Genomic DNA, 13,706 nt, shown 5'->3' with positions numbered 1-13,706 from the left:
TGCCAAATGGTTTACCTTTCTGAAAACTAGACACAAAGGGCTACAACTTTTATTTTTGGATCATCTCCAAATTCCCTATAGATTGTGAGATATGAGCCTCTAAAGTCAGACGACGAACAGCATAATTTTCTTCTTCGCGAACGCGAGAACCTCTTCTCGAACGCGAAGAACAAAGTCCCAACAGCAAAATTTTTCTTCGCGAACGCCAGAGGCTCCTCGCGAACGTGAAGAACAACACCAGAACCAGCAACCAGCAACATTAAAACACCCAAACTTGGTCTGGAACCACCCCGAATCAAACCCGAGGCCCTCGGGACCCCGTCCAATCGTACCAACCAGTCCCAATACATAACACAAACCTGCTCGAGGCCTCAAATCACATCAAACAATATCAAAGCCACGAATTATGCCCCAATTCAAGCCTAATGAACTTTAAAATTTCAAATTCTATATCTTGTGGCGAAACACATCAAATCAATCTGGAATGACTTCAAATTTTGTACACAAGTCATAATTGACATAACGAAGCAATTCCAATTTCCAGAATCGGATTCCGGCCCCGATATCAAAAAGTCAACCCCCCGGTCAAACTTTTCAAAAATTCATCTTTCGCCATTTCAAGCCAAATTCCTCTACATATCTCCAAATAATTTTCCGGACACGCTCCTAAATCCATAATCAACATATGGAGCTATTGACATCATCAAAATTTTATTCCGGAGTCGTCTTCACACAGTTCCGACTACGGTAAAAATCCTAAGACTTAAGCTTCCGTTTTGGGGACCAAGTATCCCAAATCACTCTGAATCATCCGGTAACTGAATTCAACCACGAACGTAAGTCAATACACATAATAAGAATCTGCCTAAGGCCTTATGCCGCTAGACGGGGCTTAAATTCTTAAAATGACAAGTCGGGCCGTTACATTTGGTACTTCTGGGAGACTTATCGAGACAACTATAAAGTATCATTAGCGTTGAGTTTTTGTTATAAAATGTTACAAGTTCATAAAAGTTATATTTCCAATTCTTCATTTCCTTTTTGTTTGAGAAATTTCAATGTTCACGATTAGTAATATTATTAAGAAATTGATTGGGTGTGTCAGCCTTTTTCCAATATTATTTTGAAAATCTCAAAGGAGACATATAATAACTAATATTATTTACAGAAATTATTACAATTATTTGTGAATAATATTTAAGTAGGAAGATGAGGCACTAGGACATACATTACATTTTTTCCGGAAACAATGTGTGTCAACTTCTTTTCCAATTGAGAATATTGCTTTCAAGCACAACCTTAGCGCTGGTGGGTTAACTAGTTCAAGTATAATTTAAAGACTCGCATATTGAAGAAATTCACTCACTCTCATAAAGAAACTCATGTGCACCCAAAGCTCGTACCATAGGCTTGCCCGTTCTGTAAGTCTCTACTGATTTAGGATGTAAAGTCTAGTATCAATAACATCTTTATGAGTTGTAATGTAGGCAAAGGGACGGGTAAAATACAACAATAACAACAACAACAACAAGTGAAATCCCACTAGTGGGGTTTGGGAGGGTAGTGTGTACGCATACCTTACCCCCTACCCCGAAGAGGCAGAGAGGTTATTTTCGAAAGACCCTCGGCTCAAGAGGACAAAAAGACAAAATAAGACAATATCAGTATCACCACATAAATCATAGGAAAAATAGGAACAACATGAAATCCAGAAGAAAGATGCAAAGGAAAAACGAAAAAAAGCAAAAACTAAAACGATTGCTAGTAAATAGGTCCGACACTAAAATGCAAAATAGTAAGACACGACATTGCCACTAGCTAGCTTAGACAAAAACCCTACCAGACTAGTCTCACAACGGTACAAAATAATACAAGAATCAACTACCTTCTAACCTACAACCCTAATACTCTACCTCCACATCTTCCTATCAAGTGCCATGTCCTCGAAAATCTGAAGCCTCGCCATGTCCTGCCTGATCACCTCTCCCCAATACTTCTTCGGCCGCCCTCTACCGCTTCTCGTGCCCTCCACAACCAGCCACTCACACCTCCTTAATGGGGCATCTAGGCTCTTCCTCTGTACATACCCGAACCATCTGAGCCTTGCTTCCCACATCTTGTCATCAATGGGAGCCACGCGCACCTTCTCCCAAATATCAACATTCCTGATCTTATCCATCATAGTGTGCCCGCACATCCACCTCAACATCCTGATTTCTGTTACTCTCATCTTCTGGATATGTGAGTTCTAAACATCCCAACACTCAGCCCCGTACATCATGGCCAGTCTAATCACTGCTTTATAGAACTTACCTTTGAGTATCGGTGGCATTTTCTTGTCACATAGGACTCCAGATGCTAACCTCCACTTCATCCATCTTACCCCAATACGGTGTGTGACATCCTCGTCGATCTACCCTCCCCCTGGATAACAGACCCAAGGTACTTAAAACTGCCTCTACTAAGGATGACTTGTGAGTCAAGCCTCACATCCACGCCCACTTCCCCCGGCTTAACATTGAACTTACACTCAAGGTATTCCGTCTTCGTCCTGCTCAGCTTGAAACCCTTAGACTCAAGAGCCTGTCTCCAAACCTCCAGCCTCTTGTTAACATTGGCTCACGTTTTATTAATCAAAACTATGTCATCGGCGAATAGCATGCACCATGGCACCTCCCCTTGAATATGGTGTGTTAACGCGTCCAACACAAGAGCGAATAGGAACGGATTGAGCGCAGAGCCTTGATGTAGCCCCATAACAACCGAAAAATGCTCAGAGTCGTCTCCTACTATCCTTACCCGCGTCTTAGACCCATCATACATGTCCTTGAATGCCATAATGTAAGGAACCGATACACCTTTTGCCTCCAAGCATCTCCAGAGAACTTCTCTAGGAACCTTGTCATATGCTTTCTCTAGGTCAATAAAAATCATGTGCATATCCTTCTTTCTATCTCTGTACTATTCTACCAACCGCCTAACAAGGTGTATAGCTTCTACAGTAGAACTAACCGGCATGAACACGAACTGGTTGTCGGAAACAGACACTGACATCCTCACCCTCGCTTCAACCACCCTCTCCTACACTTTCATGGTATGACTCAGTAATTTGATATCCCAATAATTGTTACAACTCTGGATATCACCTTTGTTCTTATACAATGGAACCACCGTACTCCACCTCCACTCATCCGGCATTCTCTTCGCCTTAAATATAACATTGAACAACCCAGTCAACCACTCCAAACCTGCTCTCCCCACACACTTCCAAAATTTCACCGGAATATCATCAGGCCCTGTCGCTCTGCCCCTACTCATCTTACTCATAGCTCCCACGACCTCCTCCACCTTGATGCACCTGCAGTACCCAAAGTCACGGTGACTCTCTGAATGCTCCAATTCACCTAGCACGATATCCTGATCCCCTTATTCATTCAAAAGTTTATGAAAGTAAGTCTGCCATCTCTTCTTAATCTGGGAATCTTCCATCAATACTCTACCATCGTTGTCCTTAAAGCATCTCACTTGGTCCAAATCCTGAGCCTTCCTCTCTCTCAACCTGGCCAGCTGGAATAGCTTCTTCTCCCCGCCTTTTTCCTCCAGTTCCTCGTACATCCGACCATAAGATGTAGTCTTAGCCTCCGTGACCGCTAGCTTAGCTTCCTTCCTAGCTACCTTATACCTCTTCATGCATGCACGCCTCTCATCCTCACCTATTCTCTCCACTAACTTCAGGTACGCATCTTTCTTTGCTTCCACTTTACCCTGGACCACTTCATTCCACCAGTCTCCTTTGTGCCCTCCAGCGACGCCCGTCGAGACCCCTAACACCTCTCTCGCATCCTCCCTTATATAGTCTGCTATCGTTGACCACATAGTGCTCGCGTCACCACTGCTCCTCCAAGCTCCCATAGCGACAACCGCCCCTCCAACTCTTGGGCTTTATCCTTAGTTAAGGCTCCCTACCTGATTCTCGGTCTTTCTCGAGTAGACCTTTTCCTCCTCTTTAAGATAATACCAACGTCCATTATCAAGAGCACATGCTGTGTCACGAGTATCTCAATCACCTTGAAATCCTTTCATAACCCTCTGTCACACCTCCTGAGGAGGAGATAGTCAATCTAAGTCTTCGCCACCACATTTTGAAAAGTAACCAAATGCTCCTCCCTCTTCGGAAAGATAGAGTTCGCAATCACCAACCCAAAAGTCTTAGCAAAGTCCAACAATGAGGTACCTCCTCCGTTCCTCTCCCCAAAAACGAAGCCTCCATGCACCTCGCTAACCACCTGCGGTCGACCCAATATGACCATTGAAACCCCCTCCTATGAATAGCTTCTCATCAGGCGGAACCTGGTGCACAATCTCATCCAACCCCTCCCAGAAACGCCATTTATCCTCCTCATCTAGGCTCGCATGCGGCGTATAGGCGCTAACGACTTTTAGGGTGCACTCTCTAACCACCAACTTAATAATCATCAATCTATCATTCACTCATCTAACCTCAACCATGGACTCTCTAAGTTCCCTATCCACCAAGATACTCACTCCATTCTTACCCTTCTAGACTCCTGAGTACCAAAGTTTATACCCGCCCGCGTCCCTCGCCCTCGACCCTACCCACCTTGTCTCTTGGACGCACGCTATATTGACCCTCCTCTTCTAGAGGATCTTTGCCAACTCTATAGACTTAACCGTCAATGTACCTACATTCCATGACCCAATTCTCAAAAAGTTGACACCTTTGTTCCCTTTACCTCCCTTGCCTCCGGACCTGCCCCCCCATCCCCCGCCCTACCTCCCGCTCCCCCCGAGGACATGACCTCACTCGACCATCCCAGACCACAGCCACTATACGTAGGCAGACTAAGGGGAATCACTAACACACACAAGGCAACAACCCAAACTAGAAGAAGACAAGTTGCAACTGCAGGAACACTGATATGGTGAATAAACAAATATGGACTAAGACGATAACAATTTAACTAACTATATATTAAAGACACAGGATCAGCAAGATATGTGCAACTAAATACCCTAAATAGTGCTAATAGGGCCGAGAGCAAATACAAAGGATTTAAACAGTACAGGTGAGTCAAACAATAAAATAATCTAAGCAAATAAACCACAGCTATAGCACAATACTAGTATAGAACACACTACGAACAATGAAACAAATTTAAACAAAGTGTATCTATGACAAAGTGTAATGAGACAGGAACGTATAACCTGGTATCGTCGACGGAGACGGTGGGGCCGATGGTGGTAGTCGAAGAACTGGCCGAATTTGATGGGTAATGAATCATTTGGCTTGCATACGGGTCTATTTTGCGTGTGACTACGACGTCACAAACATGCCTGAAACCTGGCTATGGTTGTTCCCACTCGCCGGCGACTGTTCCGTATCTCGCCGAAGTCTACTATCTTGTTCACTGTAGAGTGAAAGAGCGCACCCCCAATGCACACGGGGCTGGACAAGTGAAACGAGGGGGGGAAAAGGATGACCGGCAGAGTGTAGAAGATTAGAGAGATGTCGTCGGTGTCTCGCCGGCAGTGAGAGATGGAGAAGACAAGACGGCAAAGAGGAGAAGCGGGATGAGAGAGATGGGGGAAGAGAGGGATGAGGGGTGTAGGCTGATGAGGATGAGAGTGGAGAGGGGGGACTTACCGGGGCGGAGGGTAGTCGTCGGTGACTCAATTGGTGGCTGGTTTTGTTACCATTATGTTACCGTTAACGGGAAGGGAATGCTTGGGGGAGAGAGAGTCAAGTGAGCCAAAGTAGTGCTACATACTATGCGGGGACGGGTAAAATAGATATGGATAATAGTGACTAACCCTCCTAAGCACTTTTAATACACTATACTTTATATTTTAAGCACATCCTCTTTATGATCACTCAACAAATTGCTATGAAACCATACATAACACGGTCTATTGACTTTAAGCACTTCTCCATAGTCACTAGCATATATCAAAGCGAATTGGAGGTGTTTTTTTGTTTTTAAAAAGAAAAAACTCTTTTCATTACCCTCCTCCATAAGTTGGTATTTCTAGCTTGTGACCTTCTTAATACATACGTATACCCTTTGGCCTTCTATGGTTCCAATCAAAAGCTACCCAATCTCTTCCCTTACTCTTCTAGCGACATAAGTATTTTTTGGAGGTAAAGGTTCAATAAGATTTGATTAAAAATAAAGAAGATTTGGCTTGTAATATGGGTGACGAAGTGTCACAACCCAAAATCCACCGTAGGCCATGATGGCACCCAGCGGGACCATAAGGCAAGCCAACAATTAAATCAATATGTAAATAGAAAATCCAAAATGCATTTCAAAACCATTCAAGAAATAAAAAGTGAAAATCATTCATTTTTATAGAAAATATATATGTTATTATTTTTAAACGTTCAAATGGGGCCAAGATATACACCAAGAAATTATAGCGGAATACAACCACGAGCAAAATGTAAATTCTCAAAATGTAGCGTTACACGTGTATGAACGTCTACTAGGAAATACAATACTAATACAACATTTGTCTGAAATATAAAATAGACAGATAAAATAAATAAATAAATATTATGGAGACTCTGTGTGTTGCGGATAGTAACATGGAATGAAGCTCACCATAAAGTCCTCTCAGCAGTTGCGCCTATGCGCCAAGATGACCAACAAATGAAACTATCTCGGTACCTGCACAATTAGTACAGAGAGTGTAGTATTAGTACGTAAATCAACGCGTACCCAGCACGAAGAAGTAGTAATGAGGAGTTGACATCGACACTTACTAGTGGTCCAATAAATCAAGTACAATCAAAGCAGACAAGTATGAAGCATGGCAAGTAAAATAGTGAAAATAGATATAGGTACATAATACGATCGTCAACTAAAGAGTAAACACGAAGTCCTCAAATACCGGATACTTTCTCAAATGGAATATATAATGGTCAACATCAAATAAACGGTCACATCTCAAGTCAGGAAGACTCATAAGTATGCTGACTCCTTATCAACTATTTCACACGATTCTGTCGAGGCGAATGACCCGATCCCATAGTAAAGAGTACATTGTCGATGGTCGACCGGCCCGAACTATAGATGCATCTTATAATATTGTCGAGGTCTTACGACCTAATCTATAATAGTAATACTGAGGCGTTCAGCCAGATCCCATAGGAATAGTGAAACTTGACGAGTCACTGGCCCACTCACGAATATATCTTTTACTCAAAAATTAAATCTTGGTCAACTCTTCCAACTTAAAGCTTCCAAATTGATAATTATTCTTCCAAATCAACTTCGGACTGCTCGAAAATTAAAACCGCCTACACGCGCAAGTCATAATACATATAATGAAGCTACTCAAGGTCTCAAACCGCCGAACAACATGCTAGAGCTTAAAATAATTGGTTGAGCCGTTACATTCTCCCCCACTTAAACATGTGTTTGTCCTCGAACATGTCAAGAACCATTCCAAAGTCGCCAAAATTGTTGTATAATACCTCGTGCACCTGCTCATGCCATCATGATCCATATGAGCTCATTAGCTCAACCTAGGCAGAAGATCCTTCTTGCTACCTTAGCCCACAAGCCTTAGAACCAAATTCCAACATATGGAATTCTCTACAAGGTCCGATTCTTGCATACATACACCGTATCAAACTCCACAAGTTGTACCAAACATATATATACACCCAAGTCATAACCACATGACGCACTACATAATTCATATGCATATAGTAATATCTTCCTGCCGCAATAGCTGCAATTTCCGAACCCAGTGCCGGTAATATACTTCAGGACATATAAAAATCATGTTCCAACTCTCGCAATACTGCAACGATGAAAGAGACATACACTATCTCGTAACCACCCGTCAGACCAACAAATCATGAAGCTCTTCCACTCGATAGGAACCATAGCCACATTCTGAACTGATTAGTGACATTCTCCCTCCAACCACACATAATACAAATACGATTGCGTTGATTCCAAGTCCAACAACCTCGTATCACCCAATACAAGCTGCTTGGAAATAAGCCTTATCAAAACCATCTAAAATCTCATACGATGTCATCAATGCGCTAACAAGCCACAACTCGAATATGACCAACAAAGAATGTGAATCCCGAGTATAGAACTATCCAGCCTGCGTAATGAATACAAAAACAAACAATGCTATGAACTTATCCCATAGATGATAGCGAAACATATTAAATAGTATAAAGAATCATACATAACATCTCACTATTGCAGCGTGCAACATGATCCATACATAATATTGTTATGACGCGCAGCCCGATCCAAACATCATACCCGTGGCGGCGTGCCACCCGATCCACACATAACAATTAATAAGGAACACCCATCGAGCCAATATTCTCATACCTACTAAACACAAGTATATCAACCACAAGCACTCCAAGTGCATAAACATTACCCTTGGGAAACGGATAGTGTCATGCAGTACAAAATCCAAGCATGACTAAGGTTCCATAAATAACCAGCATCGTGAGAACCATCTCGCTCATAAAATACCACAAGCTACACAGGATCACAACCCACGTATAAATAATTAAGCTGCCTCACAACTCGCATAGTATAAAAGAGTAACACATGGAATAGACGAAGATATGAATAACATCCACCACACCCGAAGACTTATCCATAAGAAATGTTATGCAGAATAAGCATATCTGATCTGGTGTAGAATATACATTCACATTAGGCCTACCAATGGGCCTCAAAGCCGATTCCGACCATCCCAAAATAGGTTAATAACCTTTCAAAGATCCACAATGACCCTATCCATGACGTATATGATCAACCATCAAATCCGGAATAAACTCCCACAGTCCACAACCAAAGGAATAGAGAGCCTCTCAGACATACACTCTCCAATCAACGACAGTACTAGAATCTCCATACCTGATTTCAATCTCTACCACTAAAATGACTGCCACATCACACTTACACAATAATCATGTGGGAGATACTCCCACAACCTTCTACATTAGGTAGCAAAATCTGTATATCTATGGCTACCAACCATACTATTCCTGTAATGCAAATCAATACACAATGCCTCGTTCACATAAAACCATTCTCAAGCGATACTAAAATAGCGTGAGCATACTCTCAACATTTGAAATTTTCCCCCGCTCCTCCGAGCTCGTGACATCCATGTCAAAACTCAACCATACTCTTGATCCTTCAATTCCAATTCCACATTACTCACTGCATCTATCATGCTATTACGCGAGAGTGCAAGAATCCCATCATAAATACTGAAACATCAGTGGAATAAACACTCCATCTTCTAGAACCCTTCACTTAACTTATTTCAAAAGAAAAATTGCAACATGTAACCAGATTCCCATAATCACATAAGACACAAACCTCAAGTGGTGGCCTAAACCGTCATAACTCTTTTCTGGACCCATTTGCACATAACAAAAACCATCAGAATTGAATACCTTTAAATCCACCAGATTATGGATATTTCCAATCCATGTGCATAGCCACGAAACACTTGTATGTCCTTATCATACCGAAGTAACCGGTCACTTTCCTTACCATGTTTATCCCAACCACTATTAAACTAACCCCTCTTCCTTAGATATCCTCTTGACTTGCCTTCAAAATAACACCTCTCTTCCTAGTACGCAATGGATTTCAACTAACACTCATCTCGAGTGACACCAACTCACAATACTACGTCGTCTCAATATCCCTAAGCCATCTTATACTCTCCTCATGCACTCAATAGTATCTTCAATGGATACACCCATTCTGAAATTATCTTCTGTGAATCCAAAGATGTTTCTTCCCTCTTTCTAACACCACACTACATACCGGGTTAGATTCATAAAAACAAACTCCAAGCCTCTTTCATATTCTACTGCAAAACTAAATCCTTAGTCACACAATGAACCCGAAAATCCATAGGTGCCAGCCACACTTTAAATCTTAAACCCATTATAACCATTATCGAGAGTTGACTACTCTAAAGTAATTCTAATTATATAACCAAACAACTAGTGCTTCGTTAGCAGACGAATACTCCAAAGAAGCAACCAAATGAATCATTTCCCTTGCACATCGCATCCACAAGAAGTTTAAAATATGAGTCATTCCATGACCTTCTCATATCAATAAGGTGAAATATAGCACACATCCATCAAATTCCTTGCTCGAATTCACCACCGATGTTCTCTTACTCAGTCATAACTAATCGACCAACGTATCGATGCCATAAGCTGCAAGGACAAATAACCACGTGACCCAATAATCGACTGTAAGATCCCCCAATTGGCTTTAAGCAATAATCGCAAAATCCAAGGACCCACAATGACTTCTCTCCTTAGCTACCATGATCTCACATCATTACTTAGCCAAATTCTCACAAGCTCTTATCGCACTAGTGATAACACGTCTCGAATTATCAACCCCAGACGCACACTCAACCTCCTGACAGTCACATCATCTTCTTCAAGCGATACGAGCCCACATCGTAGTATGTTCCTCCCATTCGATAAAAGGTAGAATTCCTCATAGGAACTTTATCAAAAATCATGCAACCCCTAACTTTCTCACAGGAGATAGCCCACATGTGTGACCTTATATTGACATCTTCCAACGATATTTCCATGGTTATAACCACTACGAAATCAGTTAGTCCTCTAGAGTCCCCAGTTGTCCACTAGTTGTGAAAATTTGTTCATTCCATTAGCATCAACTAGAAGTCCAACACTACCTTTAAAACTCGAAACTATATTGCATACCAAAACGACAATCAAGCGTCCCCGTTTGTCTACATTCCAAGAAAACTCTTTTTGTCACAGTCAAACTTCCTGGGTACAGAAACCATTACCCCAAACGAAATACACCAACTTAGTCATTTGTTCACCATGACCCAAATCGCTCCAAACTTCCTCAAAGCATATGGCTATCCTACAACAAAATCAATACGATACGCTACCACTCCAACTCCAGTTAAACCATCTTTCTAAGAAAACTACTCGATCTTTGTTGCTCCTACTTCACCTTACTAACAATTTAACTACCGCGAGACATATCCCACCATGCCCTTTCTCATCATCTGCTACCGATCATACTACCCCCAAATCACGATCCATCTCAGTAGCACCCGAACAAATAAATTGTCATTAACTCCAAGCCTCCTAAAGGATCATCTTCCTCGAGCCACCAACACTAGAAACGTCGATCCGACCCTGAAGTCGCAACACACCGCCATCTCTGATGACCGCTTCTTAGGTACTATTTTGCAACACCGTGCTCTAAAAGTAAATAAATGAATACCACCATACCGATGAGCCTTAATGCATCCAAACAGGGACGACAACACCACAACACAAATGTGAATTCCACCAAGTTCGGAGATGTCAAACCTCGCAACTCCTTTTCCCAAAGGCTTAACATCCCTGGCCCAATTACATCTCATATGTTGGAATTAAATACCGAGTCTTCAAATCACAAACCCAATAATCCCCCTCTTGAAGCACTCACGGCCACAACACATAAGTAAATACCCTACTATTTAAACCAACAATACACGACTAATAATGCGAGAAACATCACAATATACCGTACGTGGCTCTAAACCCGTGAGCAACACCAACACTGTGATGAAATGATTGAACACCCCTTCACAAGGTGATGATAGTAGTCCACTCTCATAATGCAGGGAAAATATATTGCACCACATATGTAGCATCACCACAACCCGTTTGTGCCCAACTGATCCCCCCTTGAACAAATTCTTAAAGGTTAGGTTACTACCTGCTTCGATCCTGAGAATCAGTCCCAATCGAATCTATGGAAGGGAGATACAGAATGCTTGATATCGTGTATGAATGAGTAGGAAGGAAATGAAGACATAGACTTCAACAGAAATCATTTTGCACGAAAAGGAATCAAGAAACAGAAGTTATCCTAACAGCCTTTTAGTCTCTCGAACATAAGTACAGACGTCTCCGTACCGATCCACAAGACTCTACTTGACTTGCTCATGACTTGTGAGACCTAAGTGAATCTAGTGCTCTGATATCAATATGTCTGTCACGACCCAACTGGAGGGTCATGACTAGCACCCGGGCCATACTTGCCGAGCACCAACGTACATTTTATCTAACCTTCCTTATTATCTTTAAGGGCCGACAAGATCAATATAAATGGTAGACATGGATCATGAACATCCAACAATGAAAGATAATGTCATGAACATACATAACATGGGACGACAAGACTGTCAAGAAACTATATATAAGGTACGAGCTACCATGAGTCGACACCTGTCTATGAGCCTCTAAAAGAACATAAGTGCTACAACATTGCCGGAACAGGGCCCCGACATACCCATAAGGTCTATAACAAAAATGCATACCAAGACCACGGCAAGTCCGGAGAAAGGATCTTGCCAATAACGCTGAACCGGATAGCCTACTGTGATGGGGGAGCTGCGTCTACCCGTCTATCAGGACCTGCAGCACGACATGCAGCATCCACAAATAAAAAGGACGTCAGTACGAATAAAGTACTGAGTATGTAAGGCAGAATAGCATAAGTAAGAACAATAATGTAAACAGTGATAGGGAATATACAACCTGTGACATCTGGGTACCTCTGAGGGCTACTAACATGAAATACATGATACATACATATATATATACATAAACGTTTAAAACATATGCCTTTGTGGGCATCATCATCATCATATCGTACCCGGCCATAATAGGCTCGGTAAAACGTACCCGGCCATCATAGGGCTCGGTAGAATCATACCCGGCCACGTGGAGCTCGGTAAAACCCAACTGATCAGTGGTTGCACAATAGGTGTCGTACCCGGCCGACTATAGCGCGGCTCGGTAGAGTAAAATAGATACATATATATGATGCATGCTGGACTCATTGGAATCACATTTTGAACCTTTCGGAGTGACATAAGGTTGGTATCCTTCGTACACGTTATTAGGATTAACTCTTCATCAAGAATCTTATAAGAATCAGGAACTACCAACAACATTGATAATATAAGAATAAGAGAAGTAACATCAATATCAATCGTTTCATAAGAAGGGCAGCAATGTAAGTACTGCTAGCTTCTAAGAGTAGAGTATCTTTGGGAGCTCGTTCATTACATTATGTACAATCGGAGTCGTGCAAAAGAATGAAGGGGATAGCCTCACATACCTTGTATATACTGCCCAACCTCAAGCTATGCAAATATCACGACTCCTTAGTCTACAATAAGATAAATGACACTATCATTATCGTTTAAGCGTCGTAACTATTATGTATCGACCACAACCTATTTTACGATGAAACGGACAGCACCTCCCCTATTTATATGACTTCCCACAAGTCAATACAATCACCAAACAGCCCAAACAACATCATTAATAATCATATTGAGCCTCCAAAACAGTCCACCAACCAACAACATTACTACCAAGCTTTTCGATATATATTTCACAAGTTCTAGCTTCAACGACTTAGCTGCAACTTGGATAATCTTAAATATATATAGAGTAAGAGGTTACTTACCTTTAAACAGAAAGAACAACTCCAATTTGACCTTAATTTTCTACGAAATATCCCTTCAATTCTGCCACAAGAACAAGGAAGCGAAACTAGCAATTAATTCGGGTTTTTCGGCACTAGAATTACTTTAGAAGACTTGAAATCACC

At 41.8% G+C, this 13,706-nt stretch overlaps 1 protein-coding gene across 1 annotated transcript; it reads right to left on the bottom strand.

Moving 5' to 3' along the window:
* Positions 1-3,426: 3,426 nt before the first annotated feature.
* On the bottom strand, positions 3,427-3,912 carry LOC138897727 (uncharacterized). Its single transcript, XM_070183735.1, has one exon. The coding sequence runs from the start codon at positions 3,910-3,912 to the stop codon at positions 3,427-3,429; it is 486 nt and encodes a 161-aa protein (XP_070039836.1).
* Between the last annotated feature and the right edge of the window lie 9,794 nt (positions 3,913-13,706).

Source organism: Nicotiana tomentosiformis, chromosome 8 (genome assembly GCF_000390325.3).
Source record: "Nicotiana tomentosiformis chromosome 8, ASM39032v3, whole genome shotgun sequence".
Lineage (NCBI taxonomy): Eukaryota > Viridiplantae > Streptophyta > Magnoliopsida > Solanales > Solanaceae > Nicotiana > Nicotiana tomentosiformis.
Note: the sequence above shows the minus strand (reverse complement) of the source record. Positions and strands in the feature narration are given on the sequence as shown.

What these genes read in the sequence shown, in the direction of transcription:
- LOC138897727 (XM_070183735.1), bottom strand. Translation starts at nt 3,912, where the DNA reads ATGGGAGCTTGGAGGAGCAGTGGTGACGCGAGCACTATGTGGTCAACG.